This window comes from Emydura macquarii, unplaced genomic scaffold, assembly GCF_026122565.2.
Source record: "Emydura macquarii macquarii isolate MOO-44397 ecotype Brisbane River unplaced genomic scaffold, CSIRO-AGI_Emac_v2 contig_480, whole genome shotgun sequence".
In the NCBI taxonomy this organism is placed as follows: Eukaryota; Metazoa; Chordata; order Testudines; family Chelidae; genus Emydura; species Emydura macquarii.
The window spans coordinates 13492248-13506905 of NW_027130617.1; the positions used below are offsets into that span (position 1 = coordinate 13492248).

Genomic DNA, 14658 nt, shown 5'->3' on the forward strand with positions numbered 1-14658 from the left:
AACAAAGGCTCTATTGCACTGTCATGCAGCAGAGCCAGCAAGTAGCATGGAGCAGAACAAAAGAAATTGGGGAGGTGCAAGAGAGCAATCTCACCACAGTGGGGGCAGGGTCCCAGTTTTGATTCAGTTGTAGACTTGCACTGAACACCAGTGAGAAACACTGGTTGCATATATCATCCTGTGTTCTGACGCTGCTGGAGTTCTGTCATTACTAGGTGTATTTAAGGTAGTTCAAAATTTTAGTGTGTCCTGGACCAGTTTCTCAACCTGTGGTACGCATACTCCTGGAGGTACACGAGACACAGGCAGGGGGGACCTGGGGAAAAACTGAGTGAAGGGGAGGTGGGCAGTAGCTGCTGACTTCTGGGGAAGCCGGGCGGCAGCAGCCTGTTTCCCACCTGGTCCCAGCTCCCAGCTGGGAAAAGAGTGGCAGCCTCTGGCTTTTGGGGGAGGCAGGCGGCAGCCGCCCGCTTCCTGCCAGGTCCCAGCTCCAAGGTCGGAGGCGGCAGCCTCCTGAGTCTCTCAGGTTGGGCTCACAGATGGGTGGCAGCCAACCGTGCCCTGGCTCTGAGCCAAGGGACAGCCTCCAGCGCCCCGGCTTGAAGACGGGCAGCAGCCGCCTGCCTACGTCCTTGGGTCCAAGCTGGAGCGGAAGCCTCTTCCACCCCAACTCGAATTGGGTGGCAGTCACCCATCTCCCGGGTTGGCAGCCAGGCGGCAGACGCCTGCAACTTGCCCAGGTGACAGCCCCCTCCCTGGCTCAAAGCCCAGTGCCCAGAAAACTTGCCAATTTCACTGCTGTGCCTGAACAGTGAAATTGACGACTATGACAGCCCCAGATTTTACCAGTTAACCTCTTTTCCAGTCTCTCTCTCTCTCACCCCTTCCTCTTCTCAAATCTATGTCAAAATATTTGGCGCGGCGCTTTATATTCCCCAGCATTGGCATGCCGCTCAAAGCCTCCTGGCTTTGGCCAGCATCACTTCTAGCCCGGGTACATACTTGGGTTGTGCATCCCTGATGTAAAGTGGTAACCCTACCCACACTAGATCTGACATCTGTCATATCACAGGGCTGAGTATATAAGGCTTTTTCCAACGTATGGCTCACATTAGTCTGTAAATATAAAATCTCATGGAATGTTAAGTGTTGGGGTACTTATTAAAATTTTCAGAAGTTAGGGGATACTTGCTACTTAAAAGGTTGAGGAACACTGTCCTGGACTATGAAAATGTCTGGGAAAGCTGTGATTCAAAACAAAGCAATTAATCTTCATTCTCATGTGTATTTTACACTAATATGAATTGCAGATGACAAGTTTTGGTGGAATGCATTTGTGACCTGTTAGAACTGGAGAGATTTTATCATGGACAAGAAAAATGCTCTCATGTTAGCAGTCATTACTGCGCCACCTACTGTGCACAACGTAGGCAGTTTCTAAAGTGCTCTGTAGGCCAGCCCTGCAAAAATAGAGGAAGGGATAGTTCAATAGATGGGGGACTATAGCTTGGGACTTTGGAGACCTGGATTCAATTCCTTGCTCTACCACAAATTTCCTGTGTGACCTGGGCAAATCACTAGGGTATGTCTACACTGCAGTCACAGACTGTGATTTAATCTGGCTAGCCACCTGGGTAATTACCCATGTTTCTGGACAAGGTTGTACAGCCTGTGCTAAAGGCTGTGATGCTGCAGCTGCATTGTTCCATTACCTGAGCTAGGTAGATTAAAGCTAAGGTGAGTATTTTTACACAAACTGCAATCGTACCTTGTGACTAAAAGGTGACAAAAGAGAGAGGTCTGAGGTGAGTCTAGTTCTATAGGCATATCGGAACAAGTTTTCAGAGTCCCAAAATGTTATGAAGTAAAGAAATTCCATCATCAAGCAATGACACTTTGAGTAATTCAAGCCCTTGGGAGCTTCCCAAGTAATATTATTTTAGTGTATTCTTTTTTCCCTCCTGCAAATGTAAGATGTATAAAACCTGCTTGGAGATTTCTCTAGTGGGATCGGTGCAAGCTATGTGCCTTACAACTCCCAAGAAATTCTGCAGCATGAGAGTCTGCAGCTTGTTAAATGAATCGATTCCTGTGTTTTTTGTGAAGGTGTCCTCAAGGATTATCTCAGAGAGCTGCCCTCTCCCCTGATAACCAAGCAGCTCTATGAAACAGTGTTAGATGCCATGGTGAAAAATCCCTTGAAAATGACAGCAAGTGGTTGTGAAAATGACCCAAGCGACTCTGAACATACGGTGGCCCTTCTGGATTGTCTACCAGATATTGAAAAGGTGAGTACTATCAGCCAGCAAAACCAATAATAAATCACCAGCTGCAGAAAGTAAAGAAACCCTTCTACATGACACACAAATGCCTCTCAATTCTTATGCTTTCTATTTGTAACTCAAATACCCACTTGATTGATAACACTTTCAACCTGTCTTTAACTTTAGGATCGGTATTGCTGGGTTTATCTTGTACTTTGTTTTACCTCTTCTGTTGTACAAAACTGAATTAAAAATGGCATATAGGCATTTTTTAAAATTGTTGGAAGGGAAATCTTGACTGAGCTGTATTAAAGTCCCATAGCTCTTTGTCTTGTCTTTGATATCCTGATCAATGCTTATCTGAGTAACTGCATTATTCTCCTCCAAACTTATGTGATAAGTCTATAAGCCACCATATATTGTGGTATAATAGCTGCCATGTTCCATCCCAGAGAATACTGCGATCAACATATTATTGACAGGAAAAACAAACTCTGTATATAGATTGTGTAAGCTTTGGGAGAATTCAATCTGAAAGGCACTTAGTAAATTTCTCTCGTTGAATGATTATTAGCAACAGTGCAATAAAACTTTAACCTGGTTTATTGTTGTCATAAATAGATTTTACAAGAACAAAAGTTAAAGGTTATTAACAAAAAAAATAAAAACTGACTTGATTAAATTTAATGTTTATTGTAAATGGACAAGCAAATGGCTTTTAAGCAAAGTAGAACATAGTAAATGATTAACTTTTAGCCAGCAAGCGTGCTTGTGTTAAGTATTTTATGACTTCAATTTAAAAGATGAATAAATGTTCCTTTAAGAAATTTTTATTGACTTGATTACCAGCCGTTTGTTGGTTTTTCACTTTTGTGTTTTAAAGTGCCCAGGATTCAGACTGGGTGTTTAAGTAATAAATAAAATAATCGCATGGACAGCAGCTTGTTTGTGCTGCGGAGATGAATGTTCATTCTCCATCAAGGAGGACTGCATTTGAGGTGGTGAAAGGAGCAGGTCCTACTTCTGTGTGTTTCTACAACTGTTCTGTTTTCTGATTGATAGTTCAAAAGACTTCTAACCTCTTGGTTCTACCATTTAACACACAACATTACAGTGCCATTGCTCTGAGAGGTGCATATCCTGTGGGTATGTGATGAATTGCCTGAGGTACCATTCTCTCTTTTTCATGCTCTGTGTTCTTCAGGAGAGATTAAAAGAGCAGCCTTGAACACTTTGAGCAGATGCTAACCTTTCATTGGGTAAATTGAGCCAGGCTGTTTTTGGGTTTGCACATTCATAAACAAAGCCCTTTTCTTCAAGATTAAAACCTTTCCTAGAAGTTGCCCTTCTAAGGGCTGTGATACATAGGACTTTAGTGCCCATAGCTGACAATTCAATTTTCAAGAGTACTCAGTTCATGTAGGGCCAGATTCAGCCATTCATACTCACTTTGAATAGTATTGTATTCTTCTAATCCCACTTGGTTCAGTGGAAGGAGCTAGACAATGTGAGTAAAAGCACCAGAATCTAGCCCTTAATATTAAATAAAACGCATTGCCCCTTTGCAAAAGAACCCTTGGAAGCTAAGCATTGTGAATGCTGAATAAGGTGTAATTTTCATAAATTATTTCCATTTAAGACAGACCTGGGTGGCTAGAGAATTGGACAGAGGCCAATTTTTTATCAAACCAGACTGACTTCTTGTGGCTAGTTCTGTTGCTGAAGCTCTACTAAGTGCCTATTTTTTCCCTAATGAATCTGGACATCTCTGCTTCTTCTGCAGCTTCTTTCCTTTCCCTGATGCCCTCTCTTCACTTTGAGAAAACCTATACACATAGATCAGAGATCATGTAAGAGACAAATTGGTTTTTACCCAAGAAGTCTGTCTAAATCAATATGCGCTGTAATGGAGTCCAATACAACTTGACATTGAGTGCTTAGATACTGCAGTGATTGTTTTATACAGAAGCCTTAGACATATGACAAGTACCCTTGAAAATACCCCTATTGAACACCAACCATAGGATAACATGCTGTATTTTTGCTGTATCTAGTTACCTGAAACTTAACCTTTCATTTTAGGCAACCCTAAAGATGCTGCTGGATCACCTGAAATTGGTGGCTTCTTATCATGAAGTAAATAAGATGACGTGCCAGAATTTAGCTGTGTGTTTTGGGCCTGTATTACTGAGCCAGAGGCAGGAGACCTCCAACCATAACAACAGAGTCTTCACAGATTCAGAAGAGCTTGCTAGTGCCCTGGACTTCAAAAAACACATAGAAGTTCTTCATTATTTACTGCAGCTATGGCCAGGTAACAATGTTTATGAAAAAGTTCTGTCTGATGAGAAGGCAATGTCAACAGATCCTAAAATAAAACTATCTTTTATTGTGTGACTGCAGAGTCTTGTTTACAGGATATACAAATGGTATCAGGACTCTCTTCAGCTGTAAGTTAATAGGTCCCAACATACAACTTGGTGATTAAAGACCACAGTAATCTTATCTATTCTATCCAACGGTTGTTTTGTCAAAATGTGTCATTCAGTGGGAGATCCTGTCCTTTGGTAATCTATCTACCAAGCGAAATTGAGAAGATTTAAAAGTGCGCATATAAAAAGCTGTTTTAGTGCATTTTGTGTGGTGTTCTCAAGCAACTGTGATAATCGAAACAGAAAAAGGCAAAACAAAAAACAAAAACCAAAACCAAAATCCCACCTAGTGATAATGCTCCTACACACGACCTTACTCAGGGTTCTGATGTGTTTGGCCGTTTTACCTGCTTTGTTCTGAACAAGTATAGATTCTTTTTGTTTCATGGGTTCTTAAATTGAACAGACAGATGTGCTGAATTACTGTGCTTTGTATTACAGTAGTGGCTAAAGTTCCAAGTCAGGATTTGGGACTCCAGCTGAACAACTGTGTAGCAGAAGGCTTTGGGGAGATAGGTAAAGAGCCAGGTTCTGAGAGGTGCAGAGCACCCGTAACTCCCATTCACTTCACTGGCGGTTTCATGTGTTTAGCAGCTCTTGGGAGCAGGTGGTAGTAGAAGGGAAGAGAAACTTGGATATTTTTAAGGAACCTGCCAGAGTGGAAGTGAGTCCTGTTTGGATCTGTGCTTCAAAGGTGGAAGGATGCTGCTAACTTCTCATTTCCTAAGGAGTTCAGAAACCTGATCCAAGCCCATTGTTGTCAATGGAAAGACTTGCATTAACTGCAGTGGGTTTTGGATTAGGCCCATTATGAATTATTTTTGTACTTTCTCTTCTGCTTAATAGCTAGCTATTGTACTGAATCCTTCTCTTATGAAAACACTGCAGTAATCCACAGTAACAGGCTCAGCTATTGCAGTCTCATGGTTGTAAACTGGAGTATTAGTATCTTTTTATAATAATTATTGAAATTTGTTGGAATATTCCCTGCTCAACAGAATCCAGCAATCACCTAGAGATACTTAAGTAGGAGGAAGATGAAGTCTTCTATGTCTCTGGTTCTTGAAATGGATGATCATAGTTTCATAGTAATCTATTCCATTACCCTACCTGCTTGTTAATATGTGTTTCTCAAATGTGATAAATATTTTTATTTTTGAGATTTTAAAGGTTAACTATAGTGCTTTTATGAAATATTTTCTTACCTGTTTTGCCTTTAGTACTAAAACCTCTTGGGAAACTATTTGATTTGCATTAAAGTATATATTGAAACATGGGATAAAATTAGTTTATATGAGGTTTAAACCAAATCCAAGTTTCAGAGATTAGTTTTTTAACTCAAACAGAAGAAATCCTTGTTCTTTTGGGTAAGATTAGCAGCAGATATATAGGAAATGTATGATGTAGTGTGTTTTGGGATGGCAAATGATGCAGGTATAAGTGAAGTATGAAGGCCATCATGTATTCTGTATATGCCACGCTCACTACAGAAAATCTGTTTCAGAAATGTTTGAGAATAAATATTTGTGTATCCTTTTGCTGATAAAGCCTTAGTACCAAGAGTCAAAATACAGGACCGGGAAGGAGAGGAAAATCATAATTATTACAGAACCTAAAAAATTACCTAAAATAGTTTTAATGTGACATCCTAATGTCACAATTGAATTTAAGGTTGATATCTATCATCTGCTTAGAATAGAATAAAAACACTGTACCTAATAGAAAATGGGGAATCTCCACTTTTCCAATGATGTATAACAGTGGTTCTTAAGCTCTTTCTCTCTGCAAACAACTCACAACAAAGAAAGCTACCCAATTCCTCACTGGATGGTTCTGAAAGTATTTAATTCCAGAAATCACCAAGAAGGATTCCTGGAACTCAGGACTGTGAGAATTAAATATTTCTCTGGCAAGTTGTGCAAGAATAAATGAATAAAAGTTAATTCCCATTTGAAACTGTTTTAAGTTTTGAAGTGTTTTTCCTGGAGGGAGAGATGCATTAACAGACAAAGTGCAGGTGAGGTATACATATGTACAATAAATGCAGTCTGCAGATTATTATATGATAAACACATAAGTGGGAATAAAGATAAACTTCAAAGGTTTATTAATATTTTTGGAGGTTTTTAAGATCATAAATATATTTACTAATATATTTTGAAGTAACAGTATTTGAAATCCAATTTTTTATATACCTTTGCTCTCATTTTTCTGCTGGGAGATCTCAAAATGGGCGCTGCTTTATCTAGCCAGTAACTCTGAGTATTCTCTGTTGAGATCTGTTGGAGAAGGTGTGTTCTGTCTTTGGGTGGAGCTGTGAAAGGCTAGGGGTATGATGAGGGAACAAGTAGAGGGAAAAACGAGGGTCTTCTGCAGGCCCATTTGAAATGATGAAAAAAATCCCTAATCTCTGAATAACCATGGAGAAGTATCTTTTAAAAAGTACCCTAAAGGTTTCCTGTGCTACATTAGATACTGATCAGTATAAATAATACTGTGGGACAGAGAGTGACTCCGCCTTCATGCGTACCTCTTTATCACTATCGCAAACAATAGTTTCCACCCTGGGAATATCACTAGGACGGGTGCTGCTGCAGTAGCAAAAATGTTTGGCACAAAATGACTGTGCACCAGGAGCTAATGCCATTTTCAGGTCTACAACAGCTGCAACAATCATCTGTCTGTGAGCACCTCCTTCTGCTTTATATCCTAGCAATGGAAAAGAGGAGTTTGATAGGAAATGTAATGCTGTAAAGGAAGAATAACCCAGTAGAAGTATGCAAACTCTCATCTGTTTGGTTTTGGGTGTTTTGTTTTGGATATTGAAATTTCTAATTCTCACTGCCAGTCAGATATTCTCAGCCATCAAACCAGCACTTTCTGGTGGGGGAGCCAGTGTTACTTCTGACTGCCACACAGCAATCTTGGGAAGCCAGTCAAATGCCCAGAGGGGATGTCCCCATCAGAAGAGCCTGTGGAACTGGAACAGCTGCTTATCAAAAAACAAAACAAAACAAAAAAAATGGCAGTGCCCATCTTCCATATTCTTCTGGTCTGACAATGATCATGTCATGGAACTGCCTCCACAGTCGGGGCCAGGATTCCTTTTCCTTGAAGATTTAACAAATGTACACTTGTTTCATTGTGGATGTGCTTTAGCACAAGGACTCAACAGTCGTTGACAAATAATGGAGCTACCTGCTGTAGGTTTGTCTAATTCGTCCTACAGAAATAAAAACCTGGATTGTATTTCTAATTGCAAATTAAGGTGGGATTTAAACAGGTTTGTTACTTAGTTCACGTCTTGATTGCTTCTGCTGGGAAAACAGGGTTACTTACCAGTAACTGTTGTTCTTCGAGATGTGTTGCTCATATCCATTCCAGTATCGGTGAGTGCGCACCACCGTGCACTGGTTCCTGGAACTTTTTTCCCCTTAGCAAGCCCTGTAGGGTCGGCTTAGGCGCCCCCTCGAGTGCCGCACTCATGCCGTGGTATATGGGGCGCTGCTGACACTGCGGGCCCTCAGTCCCTTCTTTTGCTGACTCCGACAGCGGGGACGGAGGGTGGGTGTGGAATGGATATGAGCGACACATCTCGAAGAACAACAGTTACTGGTAAGTAACCCTGTCTTCTACTTCAAGTGATTGCTCATATCCATTCCAATATAGGTGATTAAATAGCATACCCTGGAGGTGGGTAGGAGTCATCGTCGAGCTGCCCTCATCAGTACGGCCCTGCCGAAGCCCGCGTTCTCTCTCGCCTGCTGCACAATGGTGTAGTGGGATGTGAAGGTGTGCACCGATGACCAGGTAGCTGCTTTGCAGATATCCTGCAGGGGCACTCTTTCCAGGAAGGCCGCCAATGAGGCCTGGGCTCTGGTTGAGTGCGCTGAAACAGCTCCTGGAAGCGGCACCTTCGCCCGCTTGTAGCAGGTCCTGATGCAGGCGGTGATGCAGGTGGAGATGCATTGGGTGGAGATAAGTGAGCCTTTCATCCGGTCCGCCACTGCCACGAACAGCTGTGTCGACTTCCGGAACGGCTTGGTCCGCTCAATGTAGTAGGCCAGGGCTCATATCACGTCCAGCGAGTGCCATTTTCGCTCTTCCTCTGAACCGTGTGGTTTAGGAAAGAACACGGGGAGGAAGATATCCTGGTTATAATGAAACTGGGACACCACCTTAGGCAGGAAGGCTGGGTAGGGGTCTCAACCGCTTCCACTTGGCCCAGTACACCACTTAACACTAATTAAACAACTACAACAACAAGGTAGAGTCCAAATGGGGAGGCTACTTGCTAGAGAGCAAGAGGCAAACGTTCCAGCAACTGTCATGGGTGGAAAGAAGGAACTGAGGGCCCGCAGGGTCGGCAGCGCCCCATATAGTGCGGCACTCCAGGGGGCGCCTGAGCCGACCCTGTGGGGCTTGCTAAGGGGAAAAAAGTTCTGGGAACCAGTGCATGGTGGCGCGCACTCACCTATATTGGAATGGATATGAGCAATCACTCGAAGTAGAACCTGAAGCTGCTAAATGTAACTTTTTAGATGGGAGCAGGCAATAGATACCATAAATAGAGAACAGTTTTCATTCCTCCTGTAATAAAAGTGTACAAACCAATATAATGGTTTGCAAGAACTGTGCAGAACATTGACTACAGTGAAATTAAAGTAAGATAAATAAATCATTAAATACCCTGAGGATAAAAAAATCTGACTCGAAGGAAAGATCACAGTCTAGTCTCTTAAACTTAATTTGCCTGTAGATTTAGCAAATTTGATAATAAACGTGTTGTTGTGCAGTACTTCACTTTCCTTATTTTTCCAAGTGAAAACAAATGGTCCCTGTTCAGTGGAAGAGTGTAAAGCTGGCAAGTTATCATTAACCCAGGGACCCTTTGTCCTAAGGGAGCATAGTCCAAACAGAAAGGCTTTTGTTAATATAGAATAAAACAAAAAGCCAAGAGAGTTGTAGAAGATTATTGTGGTATACCCAAAGCAAGACTAATGTCTTACATAGAGACCAGTTATATGGGTCCAGCAAGGAGAACACTCAAGACCTACCCGGACTGCACCTTTTATGCTTAAAAATGGAGGACCTTAATTAAAGAGAGACAGAGTCTCAATCTTCCTGTTCTCTAAGTATTTGTGTATGCTACATTTCTAGCAGTGAAAGAAAATGCTCGTTTAATTTCAAGAGGTAATAGTCCACTGCACAGCAGAAAGATATATAGGAGGCATGGGTCAATAAAAATATTTGTACTGTTTACCATAGGAAGCGGATAACAGAGGAGGAGTCTTAGTAACTTATGCTGTATAATCATGAGTTCAGGTAACAAACCATCAAACCTGTTTGAGTGTATTTTATCTTTGACATGGAAATGGCTGCTTAGGTACATTAATACAAAAGAGCTTCTATTGGTAGTGCACAAAACTTGGGACAAAAGAGAAATGCAAGAGTTCAACTCTGATGTGCCTTCAGCTTCTCTAGGTGTTTCTCGGTGGTATTTTTATTGTGGTTTTAACCTCTACATTCTGTGTCTGCTTTTTATTACACCATTTAGTTTGGAAGAGGCCTGTGAGCTAAGCTGTTTGCTTTTATTTGACTATAACTAGATGGTGATTAACTCACAGTGTGAGTTAATCAGTGCTCTGGAATTTTTCTATAATAGACTTTTAAAATAGACTTTTTCAGTTGCAGTTTAAATATGGCATGAATCTTCAAAACTGAGCTTTCCATTAGATTTTCCTTCTAATCTAAGTTATAGCAGAAAAAATAATAGTGGAATGTGTTGGCCATAAGTTTGCATGTATTAATGCATGTCCTGAGTGTGTAAAGTAGAGTGAAATAAATGGACAACCTTTCATTGCTGGTCTCTTCTAGCAGTATGATTATGAATTTCATAAAACTTCTTCTTTGTTCTAGTGCAATGTTCAGCTGCCAAAGAATCAACATACTCAAACATGTTTCCAGGGAACCAGTCGTCTTTGAATTATCTGAGACCCAAGAAGCAGCGACCTCAGATGTTGAATTTGAGCAGTACTGAAATGTCAGGGGTACTTAGGCCCAGACCAGCCAGACTAGATAGTCCCTCAAGTAATCGCTATGCAGGAGACTGGAGCAGTTGTGGGGAAAACTACTTTTTAAACCCAAAGGAGAGCTTGAATGAAGCAGACTATGATGATGTTCCTTCAGAAGATACAGAAAGTGAGGAAGATTGCAGCAAAGTAGATCAATCAGATAGACTGATTGAACATCCAGAATCCATGTCCAAAGAACATACTTTTCAGACCTTTTTGACAATGCAAACAATAGATTCGGCGGTGGACCACAGAGTAAACCTCAAAGACCTTCAAGAAAGTATTGATATTCTGATAGGAAACCTGGAGCGGGAACTTAACAAAAACAAACTAAACATCACTTGCTAATCATTTCCCTACAAGATACCTGTTGTTGGTACCTTCCTGTCCCCCCACCTCCCCCTCCCCCCCCCCCCGCCTCCCAAAAAGGTCTGTTTATAAGGTTTTTTTAATGCATTGTGGAATAATCATGGCCTGCCTTGGATAAACAAATCCAGTTTAGCCATTCCATTACTGTGTATCGTTTTTCTTCTCCTTAGAAGAATACATTGGCTTCACGGTCTGTGATTTAAGTTGGCCTTTTAGACGATGTGAAATGATGTTAGAAAGTAGTGATCTCTTCCCTCCCCCACCAAGGTACTATGCACTTATGAAGCTTGGAAAGTATGTGACAGGGTGCCATCTTTGTCTGCTCTGTGTAGCAACAGCACTCTTCATTCTTGAAACTTTAGACCTGGTACGGATATTCCTCTTAGTAGAGGATTAGCGCTTCTTGACCTGTGATTTGCAGCATGAACTTTAGGTAGATCACATTCCACCATGTACGTCACCTTTTCGTTTGCTTTGCAAAGGCTGCTATGAAAAATGCTTTTTATACGTATATAAAAGTTTAACTGTACAAATATTATTGTATTCCTGTATTAACACTTTTCAGTAATTATTTAAACGTGCAAAAATTAAATATTTTTCTAACCTTGTTTGTATATATCTACGTGTGTGTGTGTGTGTGTGTGTGTGTGCGCGTGTGCTTGTGTAGTTATATTGGAAAGCAGAAATCTGAATTAGATAAGGGCACCATTTCTAAAGAGATCCCACATTGTGATGCCAAAATAAGAATTGACTTGAGCAATGTAACATTTGATTTTACACACAGAAATATGTGCCCCGAGAGAGGACATAGTGAATGATTAATATAAATGACCTTGTGTATCACATGATGAGCTTCAGTTCATAGCTGTTGACTATTAACTACATTAAGAAACCATCCAGTTTAGTTTTAAGCATTCCAGCATTTCCTAAATGTTTCCAATGAACATCTGTTCCCTTTAAAGGTTACCTCCAAGCAAAGAAGGGGGATGGAAGGGATTGTGCTATTTATTTTTAATCTTTTCTGATGTATAAAGAAGGTCTGGGAGGTTTTTTTGTTTTTAAAGATTTTGTTTGGGGTTTTTTTGTGCTTATTTCTTTTACCTTTAGAAATAGCAGAGGGCTTTAATGCCTTTGGAGGTCATCTTGCATGTTCATTGGGCACTCTCTCAGCCCTTACTTGAAGGCAGAGGTGATAAATACCTATTAAAGGCAGCCCCCCATTTCCTCCAAAGTGTTTTAGTTAAGTAGTGTTAACCCAAACAAACAAAATCCAGAGTTTTAAACAATCAGATTGAAAATCACATCCTCTATCAGTTAATCAGATTTCATTTCCTTGGTATCTGTTATCTTATAGTACAATTAGACTTCCCATCATCCATGGAGTTGTCCATGGCAGATAACTGAATTTCTAAAATAATAGAAGCAGGGAAAATATTTTTTGTTTAATTTTTTTTTTTTAAATCCCAAGCCACTTTTATAACATCATAACAAGCAAAAAGGACACAAACCCATTGTTTTTCCTTTGCAGGTCATAGCATTTTTACTGGGAATCCAAACATCCAGTCTTAATTAACTAGCAGTATAGGATTTAATTTTCTTCATTCCTTTCAGTATGTCAGCATCCCTCCATATCTTTCCTATTGCCCTGTGGTAAGTGCTTTTTAAGCTAGTCCATACTTCTCTATATTGCCAGGTTTTATAGTTATTTATATACAGTAGAATTTGATTGAGAATTAGGGTACAGTTTTGCCACCTTTTTCTAAAGGAATATCTTTGCATGGTTTTAAATGGTTTTATTCATCCTCATTAATTTATTTTTGTTTAAGTGTTAAAATATGCAATACAATACTACAATATTGTTTTAAAATGTAAATTTAACCTGAGACATTTATCAATAAATCAATGTATTTTTTTAAACTTTTATACAGAATGTGTATAATTTTTAAACTATAAATTTTAATTCTAAATAAAATTTGAATTGAGAACAAAATGTGATCAAGTCTAGTAAGTGGTTATCATTATTTAAAAACAGGTTAATTGTTCCATAGATATTCCCATGGTTTTCAGAAAACTTACTTTTTTTCAGTCATATCTTTTTTTTTGAATTCATATAGGATTTTTTTTAATTGACTACAAAAGCTATTGTGTTAATTTGTTTTTGTAAGCAACTTTGAAAACCAGTATTTTTGACAGCAGTTCTTGGTATATTACAAATAAATGTTGATGGTTTTGGACATAACCTGTTTCCATATTGTTTGTAGAAATATATTTAGCATCAAAATGTTTTTATATTAAATATTCTTTGGTAAACCAGAATATTTTTAAAATTATCTGTATACAGTATAGACTGAATGGATTCCGTTATGCAAAAATATTTGGTGAAATTCCTTTGTTTTTAAAATGTACAGACTTATTTCCTACTCTGAATATTGGGTTAACATTTTATGCAGCAACACATTGCTTTATCAAAATGAATTTAAACTTTTATATTTTAACAACATTAGAACACATTAGAACACAGTAACCAGATGACCTGTGATGAATTACTTAAATGAATGTCAAGCCTTGTGAGTTGTTTAATTATATTAAAGATTCCCTGTTCAGAGATCTTGTGTAAGGGATCTAACTGCAGGTAAGCAAACTTTATTTTGCAGTTGAATGAGTCCCATGGTTGTCACATTTTGTTTTTAAACTGCTTGTGGCAAGTTCAACATCCTGTAATACTATTGTGTACTGTAAACACCCCAAACATTTGGAGACACAATTCCTTCTGGTATTTTTTGTTCGTTATATACTGTGCCTGTTTACATAACTGTTTATATAATAGTATTTAGTCAAGTTGCATCCTTCTGTCAGATAGCTTTGTAAAAGATTCTTAAAGAGCAGGATTAGTATGTGAATTCCCCATGACCAGGGAAGTTAAATGCAGGGATTAGAAAAGCATAATTTTTAGCAAAGTGGAAATTAGCATTTCTTCTAACAGATAGGTCTTCACATGACGTACAAGAGATGAGCCTTTGGTTTTGCAGTCTTTATTTAGGCAAAACTCCCAATGAACTCCATAGATAAGGCCTGGAACCCTTATTTCGTAATAAACTGCAATTTCTTCAGTTATCCAACTGAAGGCAGTTGTGCAATGGCTTACACTCTGCAGGGCCTCTTACTACCAGAAGGGATTTAAAAACTAGGTTTTAGGGAACACAATATAATTAACAGGCAGACTATCTTTGGGCTATGTAGGCTTTCTTCTGTCCCAGATAATGAAGAAGTTAGATGCAAATGAACATGTCCAGAAACCTTACCCAACTCACATGTACACAAACTGTTTTCCCATAAGAAAAGTGTAGATGTTTATATATTTCTAGGTGTGTCCATTGATGCATGTGCACAGCATGCCTAGGGAAAGCACCAATCAAATGCCTTAATTTACAGCCCAGTGGAAATAGGAAAATGGCACCACTAATCTGTACTTCAGATCATTCTTAGCCACTGTCTTACAAAATAATCACAACACTTTTC

At 39.5% G+C, this 14658-nt stretch overlaps 1 protein-coding gene across 1 annotated transcript in view; it reads left to right on the forward strand.

Moving 5' to 3' along the window:
• The window catches only part of SYDE2 (synapse defective Rho GTPase homolog 2), a 50132-nt gene extending 38385 nt beyond the window's left edge, over nucleotides 1-11747 (forward strand). The window contains exons 5-7 of the mRNA XM_067538548.1: nucleotides 2107-2288; nucleotides 4347-4578; nucleotides 10616-11747. Coding sequence (XP_067394649.1) covers nucleotides 2107-2288; nucleotides 4347-4578; nucleotides 10616-11118 — 917 coding nt within the window. The 3' untranslated portion in view covers nucleotides 11119-11747. The remainder of the gene's footprint in view (nucleotides 1-2106; nucleotides 2289-4346; nucleotides 4579-10615) is intronic.
• The last annotated feature ends 2911 nt before the right edge of the window (nucleotides 11748-14658 follow it).